Source organism: Callithrix jacchus, chromosome 9 (genome assembly GCF_049354715.1).
Source record: "Callithrix jacchus isolate 240 chromosome 9, calJac240_pri, whole genome shotgun sequence".
Lineage (NCBI taxonomy): Eukaryota > Metazoa > Chordata > Mammalia > Primates > Cebidae > Callithrix > Callithrix jacchus.
The window spans coordinates 114,687,928-114,711,446 of NC_133510.1; the positions used below are offsets into that span (position 1 = coordinate 114,687,928).

Consider the following 23,519-nt stretch of genomic DNA (forward strand, 5'->3'; position numbering starts at 1 on the left):
TTTTGCTTATCAGTTTCTTAGAAGATGAGCTGTTGAATGATGGGTCTTCTGTTGTCCCAACTCTGCTTATTTAGCTTTAACTGGAGAATCATTCTCTGTCCTCTCCCATTTTTTTGTATTAATAGGAAACTTCCATTTTAGAAGAATACAATATCAATTGGACTCAGAAGTTGGGAGCTGGAATTAGTGGTCCAGTTAGGTAAGAGATCCATATGAGAATTATGGCAAAATGTTGGCATGTACAGACTCTCAAAGGGCCATTTGAAATACATCTTGAATTAGACACATCAGGTGTACTAGGTTTGAGAAATAGCCTGAATTTAATAAGTACAGGTTTTTATGTTAGGCTTTTTCTCATGCATTTAGAAATTAAGTGACCAAGTTAAGTGACCAAGTCGCATGGTCTTTTTATGGAGTCATTTCAGATGTTGAGATTGTGGGGCCACTGTGAGAGTCACCTGTAGCCAACTGAGGCCATTATTTTTTCATTGACCCACAGCAGCGAGTTGATATTGAATTGCTTAGTAGCTGAGGGCTGAGCATTGGCGGCTTGGCAGAGGCCGATGTCCCTACCTGCTACCCTTGGGGGCAAGTTTGTTCTGATGCACATGGCCATATCCTTGATGAGAAGTACAAATCTCAAAGAAAAAACTTGTTAAATTAATTGTCATTGTAACATATATGATCTCTGATTGATTTTTTTTTCTCCAAATCTAGAGTCTGTGTGAAGAAATCTACCCAAGAACGGTTTGCACTGAAAATTCTTCTTGATCGTCCAAAAGCTAGAAATGAGGTATGCTTTATTGCCTCGACTTAATTAAATATTTGAAATGCCTAAGAATTCTTTTTGCAAGTAAGGCAGCTTCCTAGAGAGAATACAGAGATGCATAGAAAGTTTTATGTCCAAACTTCACCTCTCTTCCCTATTCATGCTATCATTTTAAAATAGTCCTAGATCTGTCAGTATCAAAAGCCGTTGAGTCATTTCCTGTCAACCACCTCTTGTTCTTTTAAAATTAATTTGATTCTTGGACCCTAATGTATTCAGATTACTTCAGTTTTGCCTATTTAAAAAGATACTTGAAGTTAGAGATGAAATAGCACCAGGAAGGGTCAGGTGAATGATGTATAGAAAGTGATGCTACAGGAGGACTCAGGATGTTTCTAGTTTTTAAAAATATACATTGTGTTTGTTTCTGTTTGTGACAGGGTCTTGTTCTTTATTCAGTTATTATAATAATTTAATCAACTTGGTCAGGGATATAGGCCTCTACAGCATGGCAGCATATATCCGACTAGTCTTTCTAGAATTTCATAAAATACACTTGCAAAGAGGCATTTAGTAGTTGCATTTAGTAGCTCCAGGCTGGAGTGCAGTGGCACCATCACGGCTCACTACAGTCTTGACCTCCCTGGGCTCAAGTGATCCTCCCACCTCAGCCTCCTGAGTAGCTGGGATTACAGGCATGTGCCACCATGCCTGGCGAATTTTTTTTTGTATTTTTTGTAGACATGGGGTTTTGCCATATTGCCCAGGCTGGTCTCGAACTCCTGGGCTGAAGTAATCGCCTGCCCTGGCCTCCCAAAGAATTGGGATTACAGGTGTGAGCCACTGCCCCTGGCTATACATTGGTTTTAAATTATCTGGATATGGTAGTGACATGCTAATAACATGTGCAATGAAGGACTTTTGCATAAAGATATGTGTATAATTTCTAGAATAAAATGGGTTGTTTGCCAGATTTTCATTTGCAAACGGGACAGTAGGAAGTAACTTTGTTGATGAGGTTTTATTCATGGAAAAGGCATTAAGGAGATAATCTTTGAAAATACTGACTTTTTACATCATTCTGGGTGATAAAGTTTTTATTGTAATAGGCTTGCACCTAGTGTGATCAGTTTTTGGAGAGAAGTTTGGAGAGAAATTGTTGGTATCCCCTACATATGGAAACATTTCCTCTCTTCTCTTTAAGGTACGTCTACATATGATGTGCGCCACACACCCAAACATAGTTCAGATTATTGAAGTGTTTGCTAACAGTGTCCAGTTTCCTCATGAGTCCAGCCCTAGGTAAGACTACAAAGTATTATCATCACATGCCCATATATAGTGGAGTTGTCTTCTCTTTTATGTACTCTGTCCCCCTCCCTCTCCTCCTTCTTCCTACCCTCCCTTCCTCTGCTCTTCCTTCTCGCCCTCCCTTCCCCCTCAGTCTCCCTTATTGTAATTTGGAAAATGTCAAGCACTTGTAAAAGCAGACAGAATTAGGTAATGAATCCCCAAGTTCTCTTGATCCATCCTCAACAGCAATCCTCTCATGGTCAGTCTAGTATCATCTGTGCCCCACCACTTCACGTTCCCTGATTATTCTGATTACTTTCTCATTTAAAGAAAGCATTTATGTGGAATTTAAACAGATTATATTTCAAATAAGCAAAAGGGGCACAAATAGTATTCTAGGCAAAGTCTTAGAGGCTGATAAAACAAAAAGCCTTTATTGCTTAGTCTGACTTTACTTTTAAAGAAAGAAATCAACATGATTCTTTTAGTTACTAAATGTTTGGTAAGCATAATGGGTGGCATTCTAAGTCTTTTTGATGGAATTCAAAATTAAAGTATGTGTTTTTGGGGGGAGACTGAGATGTAAACCCATCATTATAGCAGTACAGTTAGTAGCTACTAAGGATAGGCATTTCTGAAATATTCTTTTTTTTTTTGATTTGGAGTCTCACACTGTCATCCAGGCTGTAGTGCAGTGGCATGATCTTGGTCACTGCAATCTCCGCTTCCTGCATTCAAACAATTCTCCTGCCTCAGCCTCCCGAGTAGCTGGTACGACAGGCGTGCGCCACTACGCCCAGCTAACTTACTTGTATTTTTAGTAGAGATGGGGTTTCACCTTGTTGGCCAGATGGTCTCGATCTCCTGACCTCATGTTTCTCCTGTCTTGGCCTCCCAAAGTGCTGGGATTACAGAGCTACCATGCCCGGCCCCACATCCTGAAATATTGTAAGCGTACAAAGGAGAGGAGCTGCTAACTATAGTCTGGGAGGAGAGGTGTCTCACAGAGGCTGTGTGGAAGCCAGGACTTGAAGCAAGGGTAGGAATTTTCCGGATGGAAAAAGAAGACAGAATTTTAAAAACAAATGGGAAGTCAAACGATTATTTTTCACAACTGTGCTCTGTTGGTGAAAGCATTTGGATGGAAGCTGGAAGCAAAAATCACATTAAAAAGTTTTTTTAGAACAGGAGACTTTTTGCTCTTAGTAGCTGTGTTACTTTGTACTTAGGAAGTTGTTACACACTTCGTAGATGAGATATCTTTAGGTCAGCTTCTTAATGTTTCAGGGTTTTTTTGGTTTCTTTTTGTTTCTTTTTTTTTTTTTTAAACTTAACAAAATCAAATGCTTTCAAACAGGGCCCGACTCTTAATTGTAATGGAGATGATGGAAGGGGGAGAGCTATTTCACAGAATCAGCCAGCACCGGCACTTTACAGAGAAGCAAGCCAGCCAAGTAACAAAGCAGGCAAGTTAACCCCAGGTACCAAACTGCCAACAGTTGGTTAACAAGCGCAATTTCATTGGGGGGAATAAAAGAATCCTTAAAGAAAAGCTCTATTTGACTTCTCATTGCCTGCTTTGTTATGTAATCAGAAAAGATGTTTTGACAGGAGAAATGTGACCCCTTTTATACTTGGGGGTGGGGGGCCTGTGTTCTTAATTGGTTGTCAACTGTTTCCTGAGGCTACTGTGAGATTTCTGTAAACTCTGGAGGGAAGGTGATTTTAACTCCTTAGTAGGGAGGCTGCAGGTATCTCTAGGCATGTAGCTACCAAGTACTCTATTGGACTTTGAGGTAAAATGCTGCTGATGCCACCCGAAAGATTGTTAGGTATAAAAATATATTCTAAGATGCTTCCTGCATGTGAGTCACCTTTCTGTCATTTCTTTAGATTTAATAATATCCTAAGATCTTTGTAATTCTGGATTATTCCTGGTTATATTCTATTTTGACATCACATTTTATTGCTATAAAAATGATTTATGTCACAAACAATGCTAGGAATTCAACTGATAATCACTTCTTGGAGAGGTGAAAAGCTAAACCCTCAGGGCTTATCTTCATACCAGGCAAGCAAAACAAAGAAAATCAGGAAGCACAGCCCAATTGCTTCTTAATAAAAAATTCTTCCAAGTTTTCTGTGAACCTTAAGCAATTATGGATGCCTCCTTTCTGGTAGGGAGGAACTGATACTTGGATTGCTGAGAAAATTCCATATTGAGAGTTAAAGAACAGGTAGAATCTATTCTTTCTGTTTGATTTTTAAAAGTATACCTTTAATTTTTTCAAGTATTAGGATTAAAGGATGATCTCTGATAATCTTCTATAAAACAAAACCCCTTCAAATCCACATAAACAGGCAACATTTTCAACAAGTATGATGAGCAAAATGAGTTTCCAGTATTAGTTGGAAAAACCCAGTCAGCTGATTTTTTGACCTTCAGCTCTCTGGAGAGTGCCATTCTTGTCTGAGCCAGGCCATCCTGCCTGTAGCCCTGCTGTGGGAAACCCGCACCTGCTGACCATTGCTCAGCTTAGGTGTTTCTTCTGCAATGCTTGTCATACCTCAGGTGAATGAAAGTGAGAGCATTTCATTTTCTCATTTCTTACAGGATTTACCCATCAGTTTACTCTGACAAAGATTGCTGTACCATCATATTTTTCTTTCTGTTTGACAAAATACAAGTTGCAGTTAAACTAAGCTTAATCCATTTCTGTTTCTTGGTATTCCAAGTCTTTCTTAATTTTTGCTTTAAAATTGAAACTGAACACAGTCTTAATGAAGGCTTGTTTTTTAACATCCTGAGTTCTCTACACCAGGGGTGTTAAAGAGTGATGTTTTCTAAGAAGCGGCTGTTCCATTGTGTCTTTTTTCAGATAGCTTTGGCTCTGCGGCACTGTCACTTGTTAAACATCGCGCACAGAGACCTCAAGCCCGAAAATCTGCTTTTTAAGGACAACTCTTTGGTGAGAAGCCTTGTTTTTCTGCATTTTAGTGCTGCTACTCTTAACATAGTTCAGGAGTGGGTGTGTTTGGAGCTCTCTGAATTCATGGTGAAGAAGGATTAGGCCGCAGTGCTTCAAACAGCTTAACCCATTCCCTTGCTAGAAGCTCAGAGAAGCTGTACTGCTATACTCTTGGCATTGATAATTTTGGATGATGCTGATATGTATTTTGTGGGACTTAGGATTTTAGATATTATTTGAGAAGGGGCAGGAATCTATATGCTGTTATGTATTACCTTGAAATTTGATGGTTTCATTTGCTGTTTTCCCTTTCAGCCTTGTCCCCTGCCCCATGTCCCACCAGATAAGTTGCTCTGGCTATCATGAAGCTTACGTCAGATATTAAGAGTGAAGGAGCACCCTGGATAGATGAGAGGTGATGGGCTCATAGAGTGAAGGGGCACTAGGCGAAGACCTTGATTTTAGTGCTGTCCTTAGGAGTTCTAAAGCAAAGATAGCTGTGTGAGTGGGTAGGAATACCTTACTTCTGCATTACTAAGAACAGTTCCTCAATGTGAATCACTGTCTCCAGACCTGGGGACATGTTATTTTCGTAAGCTCGCATCTCAGCCAGAAAGAAACTTGTTAGAGCTCAGGGTAACATGTCTTATACCTGGATTTTCCTTTAATATTTACTGAGCACTCTGGAGCAGTGACTCCCATTTTTTAAAATTTCAGGATGCTCCAGTGAAGTTGTGTGACTTTGGATTTGCCAAAATTGACCAAGGTGACTTGATGACACCCCAGTTCACCCCTTATTATGTAGCACCGCAGGTAAGTATGTGCTGTTTCTGTCCTAAGATCTGTCTCCCAGCTGCTCATAGACTCATGTTCCTTCTATTCTACAGCATAAGTAAGCATATAGTACAGATGAGATGGGGAGAACTTAGCTTTAGAGACCTATAGATTACTTTATTTAATGTAGACCTTTTATTCTTTTAAAATCGACTTTATTGAGGTATGATTTAGAAGTATGATTTACATACAGTAAAATACCTCTACTTCAAGAAGAGTTTGATGAGTTGTGACAAATATATACCCACTATGACAACCACCACAATGAAGATGCAGAACATGTCCTTCACTTCACAAGGTGCCTGTGCCACTTTGCAGTCAGTCCCCTCCCAACTTAACCCCTGGACCTAGGCAACCACTGACCTGCTTTCTGTTGTTATTGGTTAGTTTTGCCTGTTGAAGAATTTCATAAAAATGTAATCATGGACTTTGTATGTTTCATTTCTTTTTCTTAGCATGTTTTTGAGATTCATCCATGTTCCTGCATTTATCACTCATTACTTCCTTTTCATTGCCAAGTAGTATTCCATTATTTACCTAAGGCACATTTGTTTTTTCCATTCACTGACTGACAGGATTTGGGGTTGTTCTTCATTTTTGGCTATTATGAAGAAAACTGCTAGGAACACTCATTTACAGTTTTTGGGGGACACGTTCCCCCACGGCTGTATCTTTTTTCCAAAATGGTTGTGCCATTTTATGCTTCTAGCAGCAATGTATAGTGTTCCAGTTGTTTCACATTTTTACTAACGCCTCATGCTCTTCACTTGTCAGCATTTGTCATCTTAGCCATTCTGATGGGAGCAGAGTATTACTTCATTATGGTTTTAATCACAACATTTTCCTGATGGTGACTGTTTTGGAGCACTTTTTGTACATCTTTATTAGCCATTCTGTTGAGAAGTATGGATATTCCTCTTTTGCCCTTTTGTTATTGTTGGTTTCTCATTAAAGAATTTGAGTTGTAAGAATTTTTAAATATTCTGGACATGTTCTTTGCCATGTGTATGTTGTATTCTTACTGCTGCTGTAACATATTGCCACAAACTTAGTAGCTAAAAATAATAGAAATTTATTATCTTATACTTCTGGAGATGAGAAGTCTGAAATGGTACTCAGTGCTATAATCAAGGTGGCAGCAGGACTGTGTTCCTTCTGGAGGCTCTAGGGGAGAATCCATTTCCTGCCTCTTCCAGCTTCTAGAGGCTGCCTACATTATTTGGCTTGTAGCCTCTTCCTTCATCATCAAAGCCAGTAGTATAGCATCTTCCAATGTCTCTCTCTATGACTTTGACCTTCTTGCCTGCCTCTTGTAGGGACCCTACTGATCACACTGGCCTTACCTGGATAACTCCCCATTTCAAGATTCTTAATTCTTCTGCAATACAGGGTAACATAATCCCAGGGATGACAACATGGACATCTTGGGGGGCCCATTATTGTGCCTTCCATATATATATGTATGTATGTATGTAATATTTCTTGCAGCCTGTGACTTGCCTTTTAATTTTCTTTTTTTTTTTTTTGAGACGGAGTTTCCCTGTTGTTACCCAGACTGGAGTGCAATGGAATGATCTTGGCTCACTGCAACCTCTGCCTTCTGGGTTCAAGCAATTCTCCTGCCTCAGCCTCCTGAGTAGCTGGGACTACAGGCGTGCACCACCATGCCCAGCTAATTTTTGTATTTTTAGTAGAGACGGGGTTTCACCTTGTTGACCAGGATGGTCTCGATCTCTTGACCTTGTGATCTACCCGCCTCGGCCTCCCAAAGTGCTGGGATTATAGGCGTGAGCCACCGCGCCCGGCCTGCCTTTTAGTTTTCTTAATGGCCTTTGAATAGCAGAAGTTTTGAATTTTAATTTTCTTTTTTTTTTTTTGAGATGGAGTTTCGCTCTTGTTACCCAGGCTGGAGTGCAATGGCGCTTTCTGGGCTCACTGCAATCTCTGCCTCCTGGGCGTGAGCCACCGTGCCCGGCCAGTTTTGAACTTTAATCAAGTTTATTTCACCATTTTTTTTAATGCTTAGTACTTTTTGTTCCTAAGATCCATGGGCATAAATATTTTCTCTGATGTTTTCTTATAAGAGGTTATAGCTTTAGCTTGTACATTTGGGTCTGTAATTCATTTCAGTTTGTGTGTGTATGAAATGAGAGACCAGGTTCTTTTTTTCCCCCTTAGGGATGTCAAGTTGTTGCAGCATCATTTGTAAAAGGACTGTCCTTGCATCATTGAATCCCCTTGCAGTTTTGTTGAAAACCAGTTGGCTATATATCTGTTGGTCATTTCAGGATTCTGTTCTGTTTAATATATGTGTCTACAGCAAGAGCATCTGAATTATTTTAGCTTTTTTTTTAAGACGGAATCTTGCTTTGTTGCCCAGGCTGGAGTGCAGTGATGCAGTCTTGGATCACTACAACCTCCCGCCCCTGGGTTGAAGCAGTTCTCCTACCTTAGCCTACCTAGTATCTGGGATTACTGGTACACACCACCACACCTGGCTAATTTTTTTATTTTAGAGGAGGGGTTTTGCATGCCAGCTGGGCTGGTCTTGAACTCCTGACCTCAAGTGATCTGCCTGCCTTGGCCTCCCAAAGTGCTGGGATTACAGGCATGAGCCACTGCGCCTGGCCTATTATAGCTTTATATTAAGTCTTGACTTCAGATTTATTCATTTTCAAAATTGTTTTGGCTATTCTAGATCCTTTGCATTTCTCTACATTTTAGAATTCACTTCTCTATAACAGAAAAGCCTCCTGGGGTTTGACTGGGATTGTGTTTAATCTATAGATGAATTTGGAGAGAACTGATACCTTAACGATACAGAAATCTCCCAACTGATGAACAAGGTATAGAGCTTTCCATTTATTTAGGTCTTTAATTTTTCTCAAAAATGTTTGTACTTTTTAACATTATAGGTTTTGCAAATATTTTCTTAAATTTATCCTTAAATTTTGTTTTTGGATGCTATTACAAATGATATTTTAAAAGCTTTTTGCTGGGCTTGGTGGCTCTGCCTATAATCCCAGCACCTTGGGAGGCTGAGGTGGGCGGATCACCTGAAGCCAGGAGTTCGAGACCAGTCTGGCCAACAGGGTAAAACCCCATCTCTACCAAAAATGTAAAAATTAGCTGGGCTTGGTGGCAGGTGCCTGTAATTCCAGTTACTCGGGAGGCTGAGGCAGGAGAATTGCTTGAACCCGGGAGGTGGAGGTTGCAGTGAGCCAAGATCACACCACTGCACTCCAGCCTGGGCAGCAAAGAGCAATATTCTGTCTAAAAAAAGAAATTCATTTTTTGACTGTAACTAGTTTACAGAAATACTAGTGATTTATTTTTATTTTTATTTTTTGAGAGCCTAAATGTGGGACATGTCTCTTCTGTTGCTCAGCCTTTAGTGCAGGGATTGGGTTAAATCAGTCTACTCAAAAGTTGAGCTGAATTTGAGTTTTGTTGTTGCTATGGTTGTCTTCAGTACCCCACTGGCATGGGATTCCTGTCCTGTTACCTTATGGTTAGGTGGGGTCTGGGATGCCATTTTTTTTTTAATGGGTGTTTTTAAAAAATATTCCACTTAAGTGCACCTGTACCTCAAAATACCTCAAAGAGGATCTCTCTTTACAGTCTTGGCCCCCACTTAGCAGTAGATTGCTGTCAGTTACTGCTTGGTGCCTGCAAGCCTGTGGAAAGGGAGAAGACAGTGAGGGACCAGGAGGTATCTCTGTTTCTCTGCTGTTGGGCAGGACCTGTGTTCTTGAGTCGTGAATATCTGATGAAAGTCTGTGCAGAAGAGCATGGGAGTAGACATGAATCTTCCTTGTTTCTATGGCTCCTAGAGGGCCCATACTCTCATCCTAGCCCACACTTTGCCTTTAGCAGTTTGTTAAAAACATAGCTGAATTCTTTTCACCCAAATGATATGTGATATCACTTCCTCCAGGGCTCTGCCATAGGGGAGCCAGCATTCACTCCCCATTCTCTCCTTGGAAGGGCCTGACTTAAAGATTTCAGAATAATTGGTTGCCCTGAGACCTGATCCTTGATGGGTTAAAAAAAAAAGTAATGATTTTATAATTTATCTTTGACACTTTCCAGCTTTCTCTATCCTAGACAGAGGCAGAAGTCCCAATAGTTTGGGTTGGAGGAGGGTGAGGATCAAAAAACTACCTGCTGGGTACTATGCTTAGTAACCTGGACGATGAAATAATCCTTACACCAAACCCCTGTGACACCACTGCAGTTCACCTATATAATCAACCTGCACATGTACCCCTAAACCTAAAATAAGTTGTTTTTTTTGAGACTGAGTTTCGCTCTTGTTACCCAGGCTGGAGTGCAATGGCGCAATCTTGGTTCACCGCAACGTCTGCCTCCTGGGTTCACGCAATTCTCCTGCCTCAGCCTCCTGAGTAGCTGGGATTACAGGCACGCGCCACCATGCCCAGCTAATTTTTGTATTTTTAGTAGAGATGGGGTTTCACCATGTTGACCAGGATGGTCTCGATCTCTTGACCTTGTGATCCACCCCCCTCAGCCTCCCAAAGTGCTGGGATTACAGGCGTGTTTTTTTTTTTTAGATGGAGTTTTGCTCTTGTCGCCTAGGCTGGAGTGCAGTGGTGCAATCTTGGCCCACTGCAACCTCTGTCTCCCGGGTTCAAGTGATTCTCCTATCTCAGCCTCCCAAGTAGCTGAGATTACAGGCGCCCACCACCACACCCTGCTAATTTTTTGTATTTTTAGTAGAGATGGGGTTTTGCCATGTTGGGTAGGCTGATCTCAAACTCCTGACCTCGTGATCCGCCCACCTTGGCCCCTTAAAGTGCTGGGATTACAGACGTGAGCCACTGAGCCCAGTTTGTTGCTCTAATTTTTTTTTTTTTTAGACGGAGTCTCACTCTGTCGCCAGGCTGGAATGCAGTGGCATGATTTCAGCTCACTGCATCCTCTGCCTCCCAGGTCCAAGTGCTTCTCCTGCCTCAGCCCTCTGAGTAGCTGGAACTACAGGTGTGCACCACCATGCCCAGCTAATTTTTGTATTTTTAGTAGAGTTGGGGTTTCCCCATGTTGGACAGGCTGGTCTGGATCTCTTGACCTCATGATCCGCCTGCCTTGGCCTCCCATAGTGTTGGGATTACAGGCATGAGCTACCACACCTGGCTCGTGTTTTTATCTTTTAAGCCCCACCCTCAGAAGCAGCCGTTAATGAAGAAGCTGTCTTTTCTCTGCAGCATTGCTTTTGAGCCTTCATCAAAAAATCATTGAACATATATTTTTACACTCGTTCTGTTCCATTGATCTCTTTTTCTCTCTTTACCCCAATAACAGATTTTGATGATTACTACAGCTTGAATTCCCTAATGAGTAATGATGTCTACCATCTTTTCTTTTGTGTGCACAAAAGAAATTAATACAGATTAATAATATAAGTTAATACAAATTAATAATTCTTGAAATCAGGTAGTGTTGGTCCTCTACTTTTGTTCTTCATTTTCAAAGTTGTTTTTGCTATTCTGACTTATTTGCATTTCCATGTAAACTTTACAGTCAGCTGTTGATTTCTATAAAAAACTACTGGGAGTTTTGACTGGGGTTGTTTTAGAGCTGTCATTCAATTTGGGGGTGCTAAGATTTTAGTGATATTGAGCCTTCTGACCTATAAGCAAGCTGTATTGCTCCATTGATGTGTGCCTTATGTAGTCAGTTTATAGGTCTCTCACTTCTTTGTGAGATTTATTCTTAATGTTTAATATTTTTTCTGCTGTTGTGAATGGTGTTTTATTTTTCAGGTTTAATTCATTCACTTTGCTGTTCTTGTGTAAAAACTTTATGGGGTGCTCACAGTTGGAGCCCAGCTCCTCTGCATGGAGACTGTGGTGTAGGTTTTTATAAGATGGTCATTGAATTTCTGTTAGGTAAGATAGCTGCAGGTCTTAGAGATGGCATTGAAGGTGGCCTTTGCAAAGTTGCCCAAGGTGGCATTGCAGCCCCCAGCTAAGCTGGAGCAGTTGTATCTTCCATCCATGCAGCTTCATGGGCACAGGGGCCGAGACAGTATCAAGTAGGTCTGGGTGTGGGATGAAGTGCCCTAGCACAGAGCCTCACCATCCTGTCACCTTTCAAGGAACAGTGTGGGGTTGCTAATGTGCCCCACTCTGAAGTCCCTCCTCATGGGACATTGGAGAGGTTGGCCAGGATGATGGTCCCACAGTGGCAGTGGCTACCTCCTTGGAGCACTGAACACCTAGACTGATGTGACTGTTGTAGTCCCTGATGGTGACAGATGCCTTGAAGCTGATCAGGACAGTTCAGGTCTGCTTTTGCACAGGTGTAAGGGATATCCCCAGGAAAAAGTCAGTGTTCTCAGACTGCTTGATGGGCAGGAATAAGAGAGGAATCTTCTCTAGGAACTTCATCTTCATGTCCTTGTCCTGGCTGATGGATAAATTACTGGTTTTAAGAAAAAAAGTTTTTGGAAGTGTAGTGTTTATGTGGAGTTGTTTGTTTTTTTTTTTTTTGATGGCTGATTGCCAGTTGTCTACCTTCTTCAGTCTTATAGTAGCCTGTCTCAAGGCAGGTTATCGGTGGTATGATTTTCAGTAAATGGTCCCCTTTGGTCTGACTCTTGACAGGTACTGGAGGCGCAAAGAAGGCATCAGAAGGAGAAATCTGGCATCATACCTACCTCACCGACGCCCTACACTTATAACAAGGTACGGGAAGAGACATTTCTCTTCATTAAGCAGATGCAACCTCTCCTCTTTAGTGAGGTGTTTGTGGCCTTCTAGGATTGTGGCCAATTCCATTCTCACCTCTTGATTTTCGTGCCCCAAGGAAGCAGCCAGACTGAGAAAAGTATTTGGAATTCAAGTTGTTGTTTGATGAGATACAAAATAAGGTTTGAACCCATTTTGCTTTTGCAGCAGTAATTAGGGGCTGTGTTCACCTGTCAGGTTATTTTTTTGACTGTCCGTACAATCTACTGGACACACTGAAAAGATGTGGTTGGCTTGTGTTTTGAGGGGGAGGCCATTTCTGAGACACAGAAGCTAGACACAGACCACTTTGTGGTCATTTATGGTACTATTGTTTCTTACTTCATAAAATACCCAATGTAGAACAGTATCCGATACATATAGCAAGGGCTCCTAAATGTTACTTGGTACTATTATGGTTCTTAAACTGTAGCCCACATTTTTTTCTTGGGATAGAGTCTCGCTCTGTTGCCCAGACTGGAGTACAGTGGCTCACTGAAACCTCCACCTCCTGTGCTCAAGTGATTCTCCTGCCTCAGCCTCCCAAGTAGCTGAGATTACAGGCTCACGCCACCACACTTGGCTAATTTTTGTATTTTTAGTAGAGATGGGGTTTCTCCATGTTGGCCAAGGTGGTCTCAAACTCCTGACCTCAAGTGATCCACCTGCCTCAGCCTCCCAAAGTACTGGGATTAGAGATGTGAGCCACTGCGCCTGGCCTGTGGCCCATATATTGATCCTATTTTTTCTTTCTTTTTTTTTTTCTTGAGACAGTCTTGCTTTGTCACCTAGGTGGGAGTGCAATAGTGTGATCTTGGCTCACTGTAACTTCCTTCTCCCGAGTTCAGACAATTCTCCTGCTGTACGTAGTCTCCAAAGTAGCTGGGATTACAGGCACCTGCCACCGTGCCTGGCTTATTTTTTGTATTTTTAGTAGAGATTGGGTTTTGCCCTGTTGGCCAGGCTGGTGTCAAAGTCCTGACCTCAGGTGACCCACCCGCCTCCCAATCTCATAATCTCAGCCTCCCAAAGTGCTGGGATTATGAGCATGACCCACTGCACTCACCTGATCCTGTCTATTCTAAAGCACGAGAGGTTTAGGGCCTCTTGAAACAGGCCCTGGAGTCACTGAGTAAGGAGATCAGAAAAAAAATGATGCTACTTGGGGACTTGAGGCTAGGTATAGATGACAGAGAAGGGCCTGAGAATGGTAAAAAGGCAGTAGGCTGGGACACTTGCTGTGGCTCCACTCCTCTTTATGTGACATTGTTGAGGTCACTTTGTTTCACTCTTGACAGAAGACCTAAGAGATGACATGATATCTGCAGTATTAGTTTCCTTTCTGGAAAGTGAGGGATTGAAGGTCCCTTTACACCCCTGTAATTTTATACTGTAATTCTGTTCTACAGCATGAGTTATGTCATCCACAAATATCTACTAGTATAATGTGAAAACATGGGCAGGCCAGGTGCGGTGGCTCACACCTGTAATCCCAGCACCTGGGGAGGCCAAGGCAGGCGGATCATGAGGTCAGAGTTCGAGACCAGCCTGGCCAACATGGTGAAACCCTGTCTCTACTAAAAATACAAAACATTAGCTGGGCGTGGTGGTGTGTGTCTGTAATCCCAGTTACTCGGGAGGCTGAGGCACGAGAATCACTTGAACCGGGGAGGAGGAGGTTGTAATGAGCCAAGATCGCGCCACTGCACTCCAGCCTGGCAACAGAGCGAGATGCTGTCTCAAAAAAAAAAAAGAAAGAGAACATGGGTGAGAGTAGCTGAGATCCCCGTTATCCAGCCTTTGCTCAAAGTAGCACGCAGCTGTGATGTGAGGGGTTGCGTGGCCCCGGTGGCAGGCTCACTTCTCAGAGCAGCACACAGCTGTGGTGTGAGGGAGTGGCAGGCTCACTGGGCTGCTATGTTAGGCAGACACCTCTTTTATCTCATCGTTCAAGAAAGGTTGAATTGAAGCCTCTGCAGACCCGGTTTTCAAAGCAAATAGAACTGCATTTAACCGAAATAGGAGTCCTTTCTTTATGCAGTGATTATAGGCCATGGAGTCACCTCACTGCCTGCAGACATGGTAGTTGGTAGCAGTCTTGTTTTTTTCACAGTATCTTCCCCCAGAATGGTGTAAGAGCTGCAAATGGACTTAGTGAGTCCTTCATGGTCGAAGGAATGCATTTAGATCTTCTGTTCTTCCCTCCAGTCCTCTCCATGGTCTGTATCAAACTGCTCTGGGCCTTTACGAAGTGGCCTGTGCTATATTGTAGGTGAGCCTACCAGTGTCTTAGTTGCTTCGTTTCTACATGTAGGTTTCACAACCAGCTGGTTTGTATCTATTACTTTTCTGGCTGGGGCAAAGCATCCTATACCTGTACACAAGGATCAGATAGACGCTTGGGCCTGAAGAGTGAGAATGAAAGTACCTGTTTATTTCATCCCAGGCTGGCTTTGTATGATGGGGTGCATGTGTGTAGTATTGGTAGCTTATTGAAAATATGGAGAGAAAGGCTAGTTCTCTTAAGACTTCCTTCAGCTTTCCTTATTTGTTAAGTGACTTTAGGTGATAGCAGCCTGTATATTGCAGGGGTTATTTCTGGGCCTGTCATGGAGGCTTTATTTGGGGGCTCTGCTTCTGCTGTGAGTGACCATTTTCTTTTTTGTTTTCAGAGCTGTGACTTGTGGTCCCTAGGGGTGATTATCTATGTGATGCTGTGCGGATATCCTCCTTTTTACTCCAAACACCACAGCCGGACTATCCCAAAGGATATGCGGAGAAAGATCATGACAGGAAGTTTTGAGTTCCCAGAGGAAGAGTGGAGTCAGATCTCAGAGATGGCCAAAGATGTTGTAAGGAAGTGAGTTTGCGGGCTGCTGGGCAGCGAGGCTGAGGAAACCTCCAGGTGGTGGAGCTCAAGGGAATGTGGGTGGAGAAAAGTCATTGGTTTCCCAGGCAGGCTCCTTCCCGTTTTAATATCACAGAAATCTCTCTGGAGCCTGAGATGACCGTTATCAGTGTGTACACCTCGGTGGGAACGAAGCTTTCCTCCCTCCTGTTGCATCCCTAGACTTTGTCCCCAGGGTGTGAACCCAGGTCCCTCTGTAGCCAGTCTCTGCACATTAATTCAAGACCCTAAATTAGAAACCTGGTGTGCTCTCTCCTTCTTGCATGTGAGCTGGAACGTCATTTGGGACACACAATGCCAGGAAGTGAACTAGGTGCTGAGATGACACCACATTCGTTTTTCATTCCTTGGATGCTGTGGGCATATGGGTTTGTCAGGCCTGGATCCCACCCTTTACCGTCCCGTGGCCAGTTGGTTGCTCTGACGTATCCTTTTTTTTTTTTTTTTTTTGAGACAGAATCTTGCTCTGTTGCCCAGGCGAGAGTGCAGTGGCTCAACCTTGGCTTACTGCAACTTCCACCTCCTGGGTTCACGTGATTCTGCTGCCTCAGTCTCCCAAGTGGCTGGGATTACAGGCATGAGCCACCACACACAGCTGCTCTGACGTATCTTAAGATGGGAAGATTTAGTAAGAATTATGGCTAGTGAAAATAAGAAAAATAAAAAAGCCAAAAACAGAAAAGAATTATGGCTGGTGAGTAGATGAGGGAGAGTTGACGTTCAGAGTCCTTTGGTAGCTGGAGGGCTAGGTAAGATGTCATTCCTAAATTGGAATATATTTGTTTTTCCACCCACATGTGTGGGAGGCTTGGTTGCCCATGGCCTTAGGCACTGCACCTGTCTTCCTACTGCTGGGGCTTCACTGAGAATTGTCTCCTTTGTTGGTCAGTTTCTTCCTCTGTGATGGGATGAAGGTGCCTGTTTAGGGCAGTACCTGGAAGCTGTCTTCTGACAGTATTGCCATTTCTCCATACTCCCTTTGAGAAGGGAGCTTATCCTGTTGATTGGAGGGTGAGGGGGTGGGAGCAGGTTCTGTGTGCTATAAAGAGAGGGACTGTTTTCTAAAAGAGAAAAGTAAAAGATTTTTAGGAATGTGGGTGCAATGATTAAATCACCATCTGTCCTCACATACTGTTTCCTTGCTGTATTCCCAGCTATTTGACCAAAACCTCAATGCCCTGGAAGTAGTTCTTTGCCAGTTTTCTGTAGAATACATTTCCCATCTGTAGAGCAACACTGATTATCTTTTTGGTTTTTGGATTTTCCAAATAATCCTTTCTTTAGAATCTGAAGCCATCTGCCGTCTGTTCAGAATGATCCAGAAGAAGGTTGCAGACAAGCTGAGGAGCAGTTAGGCATGTTGTCCTGACATTTGTAATGAGAGGAGATAGAGTTGGAAGGAGGGAACGTGCTGAGAAGAGCTAGGAACCGCATCCGCGGGAATGAATCAGATGGAAAGAAGCATGATCTGAAGGCAGATGGCACAGAAGTAGCACTCTGGGCTTAGAAGGAAATGCCATCCCCGCCTCAGAGACTCTAGGTTTTTAAAAGCTTTTAAATGTCTCTGGAATAATGGGTTGATGTCCTGCCATATGGTGACATCTAAGAGTTTTATCAAGTGTAGCAACCTGCTTTTCCAGAGCCTCATGACTCTTCAACTAATTTTGCAGCCACCATCAGACAAAAGAATGTTCCTTTTGGAAGTTAGAGCCCATTGTCCTAGAAATCTCAGTATGGAGATTCAAGGTCTCAGGAACTGTAAGCCGTATGTAGGATTATCTTAGTAAACCCTAGAACTCAGAAGTACGACTGGATTAAGCCCTTTTCTACCATTTTAATCTCACTTTTTCCAGTATAGAAAGGACTGCCTCAAGCCATAGTACCCCTGGAAGTGGCTGGAGACTAGAATCCCCCATGTGCTCTGCAGGTAGAAAGCCCAGGCTTGCAGAAGTCAGTGGGAAGTCAGAAGCAGCCAGAGCTGTTTAGAGGCAGGCCCAGGAACTTCCTATGGCCTCTTGGTAGTAGCAGCTGTGCGTGGCAGCCCTGTTGCCGTTTTCTCCACAGGCTCCTGAAGGTCAAACCGGAGGAGAGACTCACCATCGAAGGAGTGCTGGACCATCCCTGGCTCAATTCCACTGAGGCCCTGGATAATGTGCTGCCTTCTGCTCAGCTGATGATGGACAAGGTTTTGAATGATGCTTATTTATTGGCTGAAAAGGCTGTGTTGGGAAGGAATGCTGGGGCTTGACTTAGTGAGGGGCTAAAGACAAAACAGTGCACAGGACACAATCCTTCCCAAAGAAACATCTCTGGTTTCCTGAGAGTCAGGATCCAAAATAAGGAACTTCTTTTGGTAAAAGACCAAATAAAGGCCTGGTAAATATGCACTAAGGGAGCACTCAAAGGAATAGCCTCCATATTTCTGCAACGGGGCTGGGGGCACAGAACAGGTTAAGATACCCTCCCTTTTCCCGAGGCTTTAAACAAGACTGACTGGGAAGGCAAGGCCAATAAACATGAAACAGAGGGAACATTTCAAACATCAGAGCTTTGCATGTTAAATTTTCTGTGAATGCTGTGGGAATTCAGAAAAAGAGCACATCTTTGAAGGGATGTAATTTGCCCAAAGGTTCCCTCACACGTATTAACTGTCTATTATGTGGCAGCATTTGAGCTCTTTCTCGTGTTCAGGCATGCGCTGTCCTTGAAGAATTTGAGTAGGCAGTGTAAATGCCCATGTACGGTAAACAACATAAGCAAAAAAACCGAGATCCAAATACATCATTGGGAAAAACAACTTGGCCTCGCTAATGGGAAGTTAATGAGATGGGTGTGACAGGGCCAGCCTTTGCAAGTGGACAGAGGGATTTAAGTCTTAGTGGGATGCAACTGAGAGGTCATGATAGCTTTTTGAGATTTGCCACTAGGAAGGTATTTAGAGATGGCCAGTCACACTTGGCAACTTGCGGATTTGCCAACCTAATACTTCTGCAGTAATCTAGAAGCTGGGGGTGGCTATGGGAGCAGAGAAGTAGAGGTTAATGAATAGGCTAAATGTTTTTCAAAAAAAATTCTGCAGTTTTTGGTGACAGACTAGATATAAGGGGACAGGAGTGGCATAACTGGTGATAACATTGACAAATTAGGAAGGAGGCTGCTTTGGGTGAGAGGAAGTCTCTTAGGGTTTAGAGATTGAGGTGGCAGAGGAACATTCAAATGAATGAGATGTATAGGGTGGGACCATAGTGTGGCTGGGAGCTCAAAGCAATGACAGAGACTTGAGTGTTAACATCTTGAAGGGGTAGGGTGGAAGTGTTAGAAGTCTCTTCAGCTGGAGCATGGAAGGAAAAGAAGAACTGGAAAGTACAGTTCTCTGCCTTCTTTTTGATTTGTAGGTAGTTGTCTTCCTGTAGTACAGAAACGGTTTGGTCATTGCAAAGTCCAAAGGGATTATTTAGATCCTGGTTGTCAGCACATAGAGGTTACAGTGTGGCACTCCTCAAGATCTTAAAAATGAGGAGATAAGGCCAGGCTTGGTGGCTCTCGCCTATAATCCCAGCACTTTGGGAGGCTGAGGTGGGCGGATCACTTGAGGTCAAGAATTCAAGACCAGCCTGGCCAAAATGGGGAAACGTCATCTCTACTGAAAAATGAGCCGGGTATGGTGGCAAACACCTGTAATCTCAGCTACTCCGGAGGCTGAGGCAGGAGAATTGCTTGAGCCCAGGAGGCAGAGTTTGCAGTGAGCCGAGATCTACCACTGCACACCAGCCTGGGCAACAGAACGAGACTGTCTTAAAAAAAGTGGTGAGGATGTGAATGGTCAACTTTGGAAGTATGGAACACTCTCCACCCAAGCCCTGTCTAGGAGCCTGAGCTCATGACCTTGAGCTGTTTCCTTCTTCAGCCAGGCTGTTACTGATTAAATGGATGTGAAGATGCAGAAAGGCATAGCTAATACAGAGCCCATCAGTGAGTTCCAGCTTTTCCTGATCTAATGTCATGCACACCATAGAACTACTGTTGTTGTTGTTTTTTTTGAGATGGGAGTTTACTCTTGTTTCCCAGGCTGGAGTACAATGGTGTGATCTTGGCTCACTGTAACCTCCGCTTCCCAGGCTCAAGCCATTCTCCTGCCTCAGCCTCCTGAGTAGCTGAGATTACAGGTGTGTGCCACCACACCCGGATAATTTTGTAATTTTAGTAGAGATGGGTTGGTCAGGCTGGTCCCGAACTCCTGCTATCAGGTGTCCTGCCCACCTTGGCCTCCCAAAATGCTGGGACTATAGGTGTAACTACTTTTAAAAGTTGTCAAATTTTGGCCAGGCTTAGTGACTCATACCTGTAATCCCAGCACTTTGGGAGACTGAGGTGGGTGGATCACTTGAGGTCAAGAATTCGAGACCAGCCTGGCCAATATGGTGAAACCCTGTCTCTACTAAAAATACAAAAATTAGCTGGGCGTGGTGGCACATGCCTGTAATCCCAGCTACTCGGGAGGTTGAAGCAGGAGAATTGCTTGAACCTGGGAGCAAAGGTTGCAATGAGTCAAGATTGCACCACTGCACTCCAGCCCCTGGGAGACAGAGCAAGACTCCATCTCAAAAAAAAAAGAAAACATTTGCAAATTTTGTTTTGAAAATTCAGATGATACAGTGGTATTAAAAGAAAAAGTAAAATTTCCCTTTCATTCCCCTGCCACAGTCTCAGCCCTCAGAGGTGAGGTAATCTGTGGCTTAATGTATACTTTCTGATCATTTTCTGGGATACGCACACACATATACAGTTTGTCCTTCTTTTAAAATACAAAAATGGGATCATATTCCTATGAAGCCTTCTGTTGATTTGGTCTGCCCATAATGAGAGCATACAGTGTTCATAAAAGCACAAACTTCAAGAGTTCGACTCCATGACAGCTATTTCTCACTGTAAATTACTTGACTGGCTGTGGCCTTGACAATGTGGCCACAGGCTTGGCCATGCCCACCATGTGAGATGGTGAATCAGTCCCGTCTGTAAGGCTTCTTGGGCAGCAGCCTGCCAGCCTTTCTGCTGATGTCCATATGTGCCTCTCTTTACGCTTCCGATCAGCAGTGGCTGTGAGTGGGGGTCCTGCTGGTATTTCTTACTTGCATTTCTGTCTCCCGACCAGGGAAGAAAGGCTAGCTGTTGTGGGACCTTTGGTTGGCCTGGTGTTCCCTGGTTCCTGCTGATCCATGCGGAAGAGTCCTCCGCCTTATCAAAATATTTATATTCCTTCAGTATAAGAGTGAAATTGCCTTCTTAGTACCTTGAGCTTTTCCTTTCCACTTTCTTAGACTGGCTTTTTAGGTGCCCAGCAATGAATATGAAAAACTGACGGCAGTGTTTGCATTCAGGCAGTGGTTGCAGGAATCCAGCAGGCACATGCGGAACAGTTGGCCAACATGAGAATTCAGGATCTGAAAGTCAGCCTCAAACCCCTGCACTCAGTGAACAACCCCATTCTGCGGAAGAGGAAGTTACTTGGGTAACTGAGCTTATTTCTTTGATTCTTCATGGCTAGAATGGCTAAGTACTGGGTTCTGAAATTTAAGAAATTTAACTTGCTCGGCCAAGGGTCTCCCTTTCTTTGGCCTCTCAAGAGGGTGGAGAGGATAAGCTCTTTAAATAGAATCAGGAGTTGGACATACTCTATCATTATTTTGCTGAAATACGTTGCCTTATGTTTAGAGTTAATATCTGTCCAGAGTTGGCTTTTGGGGTCTCATGTTGTCATTACCTCTCCCTCAAACTCTTAAAGCACCAAGCCAAAGGACAGTGTCTATATCCACGACCATGAGAATGGAGCTGAGGATTCCAATGTTGCTTTGGAAAAACTCCGAGATGTGATTGCTCAGTGTATTCTACCCCAGGCTGGTAAAGGTCACACCATTTACTAATCCTCTGTGTGCAGGGGAGGTGGGGTGGAGAGAGGGTGGGGGAGGCGTATGCATGCACATGGCAAAAGGAATGGTTTAATTCTGGGTTGTTTCATCTTGTGTTATAAGAAAAGTACATTATATAAGGTCGTCTGTGCCCACTAGATTGAACAGTGGGAGCTCAGAAATGCAGTTAAGTTCTACCCCTCCTTTGGTTGTCTGTGAAATTTTTAGTTTAGACTTAATTGGCAGTGTCAGGGGCAAGCATGCATTTTGTGTTTTCTTAGTTTTACAACAAGGGCACAAGTTGGGGGATGGAGAATGGAAAGTATGGGTAGGGTCTGAATCTCTTTGCAGGCTGTTCAGTATTTCTAGAGCCTTTAGAGTGCAAGGCTGCCATTAACTCATAAATATGAGAACACCTCCCTAGTTGAGAAGCAGCTCCTGCTGCTACTCTTATCATGGGCAGAGTGACTTACATGTGGGTCCTTTGGAGTGAAAGCTTTATTTCATTATATTCTCTCTCCACTCAACAGGATGTGAGGGGCTATTCTCATCAGATGAATGAGATACTTCACGTATTAGGCCAGAAAACGGTTGAGTTGACCTATCTGTCTCCCTAGATTCCTTGGGTTTTAAGAGAACTCATGTAGTGTCCATCAGATAGCTTTCTAAAGTAAGAAATGAGCTTAGGAGAAAGAAGGTAGCCCACTCTCCCACTTTTGGTCTTCAGTTGACCAGGTGTCTTCTGTTCAGCAGTAGGGTCTGCCATAGCCTGTTTCCCATCCCCCAGTGATAAGACTCTGGGGCCATCAGAGGATTTGTATGAGGATGTCACAGTAAAAGAGTCCAAATACCAGATGTGGTCTACATAATATAGGGACTAGCAGTAAAGCGCTTGTCCGGTGAAGTTTTGCAAACTCAGTCATTATTTTTCAACCAGTTGGACATCACGTCCTTCCATCTCTCACACTAAAACCCCATGATGCTGCAGGAAAAATGCAACTTCCTCTTCATCCTTACCAATAGGAGAGAATGAAGATGAGAAACTGAATGAAGTAATGCAGGAGGCTTGGAAGTATAACCGGGAATGCAAACTCCTAAGAGATACCCTGCAAAGCTTCAGCTGGAATGGTAGGAGCCTTCATCACTCCCTTTCCCCGGAATGCAGACAAGTCATTATGTTTAGAACATTGTTGTAGGATCTCTTCCGGGCCTGAGCTGCGGCTGTCTGGAAGTGAAGTGAGGCTGGCTAGAGAGTGAGTGGAGCATTGTGGAATGCCGGTTAGCTCTACATTAACTGCCAGGCATATCTGGATGTCTGGCCCTTTCACTTATTTTCCAGAGTTCAAGTGAATTGTGTGTTGCAGATTCAACACTGCAAAGCCCCCATCACACACTGCCTGGGTTAAAAAACCCAGATTTCAGAACTCCCAGATACCTGGACTGTTCACCAGGTCATTAAGGAGCAACACATGCTGAAGGGGATAAAGAGGACAAAGTGCCAGCGGGTCCACCCTGCTGATCTGCTTAGCTTAGAGAAAAGCTGTTTCACCAAAGAGGAGAAAGTTTGCCAAATCTGCTGGTTAAGTTTTTTCCCCCAGGCAAGCAAATAAGGTAGAGATGTATTTCTTGAACTGACTTTTTTTTTTTGAGATGGAGTTTCACTCTATCCCCCAGGTTAGAGTGCAGTGGCATAATCTTGGCTCACAGCAACCTCCACTTCCTGGGCTCAAGCGATTCTCCTGCCTCATCCTCCCAAGGAGCTGGGACTACAGGTGCACACCACCCATGCCCAGCTGGTTTTTGTATTTTTGTTTAGTAGAGATGGGGTTTCACCATTCTGGCCAGGCTGGTCTTTAACTCCTGACCTCAAGTGATCCACCCACCTCGGCCTCCAAACGTCTTGGGATTACAGGCATGAGCCACTGTGCTCGGCCTGCCTCACTTGTTTCGTAGACATGCCATAAGAAATCTAAAGTTCTAGCCTGGCCATTCGTATACTTGGAGGAGACTCACTTCCCTGGGATTTTTTTTTTTAAGAAAAACTTGAAATGTCATTTTAGAAAAGTGATCACATACAAATTATGGACTTCA

General features: G+C 43.4%; 1 protein-coding gene across 3 annotated transcripts in view; it reads left to right on the plus strand.

Moving 5' to 3' along the window:
* The window catches only part of MAPKAPK5 (MAPK activated protein kinase 5), a 34,669-nt gene that overhangs the window by 9,622 nt on the left and 1,528 nt on the right, over positions 1-23,519 (plus strand). The window contains exons 2-13 of one of the 3 annotated variants that reach the window (XM_017976383.5): positions 126-199; positions 718-793; positions 1,974-2,071; positions 3,420-3,528; positions 4,942-5,031; positions 5,749-5,844; positions 12,492-12,572; positions 15,287-15,474; positions 17,587-17,707; positions 20,901-21,031; positions 21,305-21,426; positions 22,452-22,556. In XM_017976383.5, the coding sequence (XP_017831872.1) occupies positions 126-199; positions 718-793; positions 1,974-2,071; positions 3,420-3,528; positions 4,942-5,031; positions 5,749-5,844; positions 12,492-12,572; positions 15,287-15,474; positions 17,587-17,707; positions 20,901-21,031; positions 21,305-21,426; positions 22,452-22,556 (1,291 nt within the window). The remainder of the gene's footprint in view (positions 1-125; positions 200-717; positions 794-1,973; positions 2,072-3,419; positions 3,529-4,941; positions 5,032-5,748; positions 5,845-12,491; positions 12,573-15,286; positions 15,475-17,586; positions 17,708-20,900; positions 21,032-21,304; positions 21,427-22,451; positions 22,557-23,519) is intronic. The other 2 variants (XM_002753020.7, XM_035257663.3) reach the window with 2 other exon arrangements.